Source organism: Oncorhynchus nerka, linkage group LG14 (assembly GCF_034236695.1).
Source record: "Oncorhynchus nerka isolate Pitt River linkage group LG14, Oner_Uvic_2.0, whole genome shotgun sequence".
Classification (NCBI taxonomy): Eukaryota; Metazoa; Chordata; class Actinopteri; order Salmoniformes; family Salmonidae; genus Oncorhynchus; species Oncorhynchus nerka.
The window spans coordinates 3,437,510-3,444,406 of record NC_088409.1 but is presented as its reverse complement, the minus strand read 5'-3'; the positions used below and the strand labels follow the sequence as shown (position 1 = coordinate 3,444,406).

Genomic DNA, 6,897 nt, shown 5'->3' with positions numbered 1-6,897 from the left:
GGGAGGATCACTGGGAGGATCACTGGGAGGGAGGATCACTGGGAGGGAGGATCACTGGGCGGGAGGATCACTGGGAGGGAGGATCACTGGGCGGGAGGATCACTGGGAGGAGGATCACTGGGAGGGAGGATCACTGGGAGGGAGGATCACTGGGAGGGAGGATCACTGGGAGGGAGGATCACTGGGAGGAGGATCACTGGGAGGGAGGATCACTGGGCGGGAGGATCACTGGGTGGGAGGGAGGATCACTGGGCGGGAGGATCACTGGGTGGGAGGATCACTGGGCAGGAGGATCACTGGGCGGGAGGAGGATCACTGGGAGGATCACTGGGAGGATCACTGGGCGGGAGGATCACTGGGAGGGAGGATCACTGGGCGGGAGGATCACTGGGAGGGAGGATCACTGGGAGGGAGGATCGGGAGGATCACTGGGAGGATCACTGGGCGGGAGGATCACTGGGCACTGGGCGGGAGGATCACTGGGCGGGAGGATCACTGGGCGGGAGGATCACTGGGCGGGAGGATCACTGGGCGGGAGGCCACAAGCTCGTCCATCACCACTGAAAACCATCAGCACATGAACACACACATGCACCGTACGAACAGGAACCTGTTCCAAAACAAAACCCCTCCTTTTAAAATAAACCCCTCCCCTCAGATTGAAACGTGTTTAGCATGAACACACACATGCACCGTACGAACAGGAACCTGTTCCAAAACAAAACCCCTCCTTTTAAAATAAACCCCTCCCCCCAGATTGAAACGTGTGTAACATGCCCCAGTCGAAACATCTCAAATGAAATGTGACGTTGTTTCTCTTCACAACATCACTGGGCGGGAGGCCACAAGCCCCTCTTTTTAAAATAAACCCCTCCCCCCAGATTGAAACGTGGTTTCTCTTCACAACAGTAGATGAGAAATACAAACAGAATTGCTCGATATCCTTTTAAACAACTGGAAACGCATCTCATAACATTTGTTCTGTCAACCTTTTTCTGTTTTCTACTTTCAGGAGAGGAGGGATCTCTCGTTTAACTTATTAAGTTATTAACTTATTAACAGCCCATAACCGAAGGCTGTGAACAAATGCCTTGGAGGCTCTGCTGAAAGGATCATTCTAACATTTTAAATATTTAAAAAATAAAGTTTTACAAAACAAAAGTATTTAAGAGAAACATGTCAAAAATAACCACGTAAGTTAACATCAATAACCACATTATCTGTGACAGGAAGTGTCCCAAAAGGGCACCCTATTCCCTATATAGTGCACTACTGCAGACCAGGGCCCTATTCCCTATATAGTGCACTACTGCAGACCAGGGCCCTATTCCCTATATAGTGCACTACTGCAGACCAGGGCCCTATTCCCTATATAGTGCACTAATGCAGACCAGGACCCTATATAGGGAATAGGGTGGGTTCTGGTCTAAATTAGTGCACTATATAGGGGATAGGGTGGGTTCTGCTCTAAAGTAGTGCACTATATAGGGGATAGGGTGGGTTCTGGTCTAAAGTAGTGCACTATATAGGGAATAGGGCCCTGGTCTAAAGTAGTGCACTATATAGGGAATAGGGTGGGTCCTGGGCTAAAGTAGTGCACTATATAGGGAATAGGGTGGGTCCTGGTCTAAAGTAGTGCACTATATAGGGGATAGGGTGGGTTCTGGTCTAAAGTAGTGCACTATATAGGGAATAGGGTTCCATTTGGGACACTTCCCCTGGGGACAGTCCTCTTCCTTTAATTCACTAGAGGTACTTCAAACCATCACTAAAGGCCTTTAACAGTATCTGCATAGTACGATATGGAGACCCCATATTTGAAAAATACCAGCACAAATATCAATTCAAAATATTACAACTAAAACACAAGTGTATCAAGCTTGAAAAACACACCCACACATACATCCACATTCTAACAGTAAAATAACTCAAAACAATTCTCTCTCTCTCTCTCTCTCATTCCCTCTCTCTCTCTCATTCCCTCTCTCTCTCTCTCATTCCCTCTCTCTCTCTCATTCCCTCTCTCTCTCTCATTCCCTCTCTCTCTCTCATTCCCTCTCTCTCTCTCATTCCCTCTCTCTCTCTCATTCACTCTCCCTCTCTCTCTCATTCCCTCTCTCTCTCATTCCCTCTCTCTCTCTCTCCATCCCTCTCTCTCTCTCTCCATCCCTCTCTCTCTCCATCCCTCTCTCTCTCTCTCCATCCCTCTCTCTCTCTCTCTCTCTCTCTCCATCCCTCTCTCTCTCTCTCATTCCCTCTCTCTCTCTCATTCCCTCTCTCTCTAACTGTTTACGATACACACAAGAGCTAGGAGGACCTAGTTGAGGGCAGTGGGTGTGTCCAGTACGGAGCGTTGAGAACCAAACAGAGAGTCCGGTTTACAACCTTAAAACAGGATGGGATACGTCTCAAACAGCATCCTATTCCCTACGTAGTGCACTACTGCAGACCAGGGCCCTATTCCCTACGTAGTGCACTACTGCAGACCAGGGCCTACCGGGCTTAAGGTACTGCTATACAGGGAACAGGGTGCGATTTGGGATGTAAACCCTAGGACTTATCGAATACACGGCGAGTGGACTGGATCACATCATGACTGGGATCATGAGAGCCTGGAGATGGTGTCAGGTTGCTGCTGGGAGTGGTTAGAGGAGGAGGAGGAGTCTGGAGAACATGGCTGGCTCTCATTGGCCCGTTGTCTTCAGTGTCATCATTTGAAGGCTTGTCTTCTTCATCAGTTTGCTCCAAAGGTGGAGGGGGGTAGGGGCTATTTGGATTCACCCAAATAAGCACTGGAAATAGAATGACAAAGACTGGTTAGTGGAGGTAACAGACTGGTTAGTGGATGTAACAGACTGGTTAGTGGAGGTAACAGACTGGTTGGTGGATGTAACAGACTGGTTAGTGGAGGTAACAGACTGGTTAGTAAAGGTTTGGTGGAGGTAACAGACTGGTTAGTGGAGGTTAGTGGAGGTAACAGACTGGTTAGTGGAGGTAACAGACTGGTTAGTGGAGGTAACAGACTGGTTAGTGGAGGTTAGTGGAGGTAACAGACTGGTTAGTGGAGGTTGGTGGAGGTAACAGACTGGTTAGTGGAGGTTGGTGGAGGTAACAGACTGGTTAGTGGAGGTTGGTGGAGGTAACAGACTGGTTAGTGGAGGTAACAGACTGGTTAGTGGAGGTTGGTGGAGGTAACAGACTGGTTAGTGGAGGTAACAGACTGGTTAGTGGAGGTAACAGACTGGTTGGTGGAGGTTGGTGGATGTAACAGACTGGTTAGTGGAGGTTAGTGGATGTAACAGACTGGTTAGTGGAGGTTGGTGGAGGTAACAGACTGGCTAGTGGAGGTAACAGACTGGTTAGTGGAGGTAACAGACTGGTTAGTGGATGTAACAGACTGGCTAGTGGAGGTAACAGACTGGTTAGTGGAGGTTAGTGGATGTAACAGACTGGTTAGTGGAGGTTGGTGGAGGTAACAGACTGGCTAGTGGAGGTAACAGACTGGTTAGTGGAGGTAACAGACTGGTTAGTGGAGGTAACAGACTGGTTAGTGTAGGTAACAGACTGGTTAGTGGATGTAACAGACTGGTTAGTGGATGTAACAGACTGGCTAGTGGAGGTAACAGACTGGTTAGTGGAGGTTGTATTCTCTGTATCCTGTGTTGATGATGTATTGTAAGTCGCTCTGGATAAGAGCGTCTGCTAAATGACTTAAATGTAAATGTAAATGGTGGATGTAACAGACTGGTTAGTGGAGGGTGGTGGAGGTAACAGACTGGCTAGTGGAGGTAACAGACTGGTTAGTGGAGGTTAGTGGAGGTAACAGACTGGTTAGTGGAGGGTGGTGGAGGTAACAGACTGGTTAGTGGAGGTTGGTGGAGGTAACAGACTGGTTAGTGGAGGGTGGTGGAGGTAACAGACTGGTTAGTGGAGGTTGGTGGAGGTAACAGTAGGGGTGAGACATACACAGGAATGAAACGAACAGGAAACCTAAATGAATAGAGTGTAGCCTTACATTGTCTTGACCCCCAAGGTAGGGCGGTTTAGAACTGCCCAGCGCTGCTGGGGTCACACTGTAACAGACGCACGATGGAGGGGTCACTTTTAGCCCCTTTAATGAACTCTTCCAGAGACAGTTTACCTGGAGAAACACAACAGGAGACAGTCAGGTTAGATTAACCTTTAATGAACGCCCCTAGAGACAGTTTACCTGGAGAAACACAACAACAGGAGACAGTCAGGTTAGATTAACCTTTAATGAACCCCCCTAGAGACAGTTTACCTGGAGAAACACAACAACAGGAGACAGTCAGGTTAGATTAACCTTTAATGAACTCTTCCAGAGACAGTTTACCTGGAGAAACACTAGACATATGAGTGTATATCATTATCAAATAGAGACCTCGACGTTTGGACAACAAACTGAAAACCATTGAGTAAGTAGGTCCCCAACTGGTGGTAACCCTAGAAATCAGATGTGGGATTATTAACATGTGGTAACCCTAGAAGTCAGATGTGGGATTATTAACAGGTGGGATTATTAACAGGTGGTAACCCTAGTAGTCAGATGTGGGATTATTAACAGGTGGTAACCCTAGTAGTCAGATGTGGGATTATTAACAGGTGGTAACCCTAGTAGTCAGATGTGGGATTATTAACAGGTGGTAACCCTAGTAGTCAGATGTGGGATTATTAACAGGTGGTAACCCTAGTAGTCAGATGTGGGATTATTAACATGTGGTAACCCTAGTAGTCAGATGTGGGATTATTAACAGGTGGTAACCCTAGTAGTCAGATGTGGGATTATTAACAGGTGGTAACCCTAGTAGTCAGATGTGGGATTATTAACAGGTGGTAACCCTAGTAGTCAGATGTGGGATTATTAACAGGTGGTAACCTAGTAGTCAGATGTGGGATTATTAACAGGTGGTAACCCTAGAAGTCAGATGTGGGATTATTAACAGGTGGTAACCCTAGTAGTCAGATGTGGGATTATTAACATGTGGTAACCCTAGAAGTCAGATGTGGGATTATTAACATGTGGGATTATTAACAGGTGGTAACACAGTATCCACATGTTCATATCGTCATACCATCCTTCTCATCCCAGGATTTAGGGTATTACCGGTTTAGCACAGAAGGGGTGCTAAAAAAACAAGAAAAACCCATTGGGTCTCTATTACCAGAATGCTAACAAATTACCACAAACCAATAGCAAAATCACATTGACGCTGTTAGCTAAATGCTAACAAGCGAAAAAAGATGTACATAAACTAATTGCAATGTAAAGTTATACAAGCATAGTTAGTAGTTACCGGATGTAGAGATATACAAGCATAGTTAGTAGTTACCGGATGTAGAGATATACAAGCATAGCTAGTAGTTACCGGATGTAGAGATATACAAGCATAGCTAGTACATTTACATTTTAGTTACATTTAGAGTATACAAGCATTTAGCATTTACATTTTACATTTAAGCATCTTATCCAGAGCGACTTACAAATTGGTGCATTCACCTTATGACATCCAGTGGAACAGTAGTGCATCTAAATCTTTTAAGGGGAGGGGGTGAGAGGGATTACTTTATCCTATCCTAGGTATTCCTTAAAGAGGTGGGGTTTCAGGTGTCTCCGGAAGGTGGTGATTGACTCCGCTGTCCTGGCGTCGTGAGGGAGTTTGTTCCACCATTGGGGGCCAGAGCAGCGAACAGTTTTGACTGGGCTGAGCGGGATGTAACTGTACTTCCTCAGTGGTAGGGAGGCGAGCAGGCCAGAGGTGGATGAACGCAGTGCCCTTGTTTGGGTGTAGGGCCTGATCAGAGCCTGGAGGTACTGAGGTGCCGTTCCCCTCACAGCTCCGTGTAGGCAAGCACCATGGTCTTGTAGCGGATGCGAGCTTCAACTGGAAGCCAGTGGAGGGAGCGGAGGAGCGGGGTGACGTGAGAGAACTTGGGAAGGTTGAACACCAGACGGGCTGCGGCGTTCTGGATGAGTTGTAGGGGTTTAATGGCACAGGCAGGGCCCAGCCCAGCACAGCGAGTTGCAGTAATCCAGACGGGAGATGACAAGTGCCTGGATTAGGACCTGCGCCGCTTCCTGTGTGAGGCAGGGTGTAGAGTACTCTGCGGATGTTGTAGAGCATGAACCTACATAGCTAGTAGTTACCGGATGTGGAGATATACAAGCATAGCTAGTAGTTACCGGATGTATAGATATACAAGCATAGCTAGTAGTTACCGGATGTAGAGATATACAAGCATAGCTAGTAGTTACCGGATGTAGATATATACAAGCATAGCTAGTAGTTACTATGTAGAGATATACAAGCATAGCTAGTAGTTACCGGATGTATAGATATACAAGCATAGTTAGTAGTTACCGGATGTAGAGTTATACAAGCATAGTTAGTAGTTACCGGATGTAGAGTTATACAAGCATAGTTAGTAGTTACCGGATGTAGAGATATACAAGCATAGCTAGTAGTTACCGGATGTATAGATATACAAGCATAGCTAGTAGTTACCGGATGTAGAGATATACAAGCATAGCTAGTAGTTACCGGATGTAGAGATTATACAAGCATAGTTAGTAGTTTACCGGATGTAGAGATATACAAGCATAGTTAGTAGTTACTGGATGTAGAGATATACAAGCATAGCTAGTAGTTACCGGATGTATAGTTATACAAGCATAGTTAGTAGTTACCGGATGTATAGATATACAAGCATGGCTAGTAGTTACCGGATGTAGAGTTATACAAGCATAGTTAGCTAGTAGTTACCGGATGTAGAGATATACAAGCATAGTTAGTAGTTACCGGATGTATAGTTATACAAGCATAGTTAGTAGTTACTGGATGTAGAGATATACAAGCATAGCTAGTAGTTAACGGATGT

The 6,897-nt window shown here is 46.2% G+C and overlaps 1 protein-coding gene across 4 annotated transcripts in view; it reads right to left on the bottom strand.

Annotated features, from left to right (window-relative positions):
• Window positions 1-467: 467 nt before the first annotated feature.
• Window positions 468-6,897, bottom strand: part of LOC135575088 (neurocalcin-delta A) — a 74,220-nt gene continuing 67,790 nt past the window's right edge. For 3 of the 4 annotated variants that reach the window (XM_065027260.1, XM_065027261.1, XM_065027259.1), the window contains exons 4-5: window positions 4,016-4,141; window positions 468-2,792 (exon numbers count right to left, since the gene is read on the bottom strand). In XM_065027260.1, coding sequence (XP_064883332.1) covers window positions 4,044-4,141 — 98 coding nt within the window. In that variant the 3' untranslated portion in view covers window positions 468-2,792; window positions 4,016-4,043. The other variant, XM_065027262.1, reaches the window with a different exon arrangement.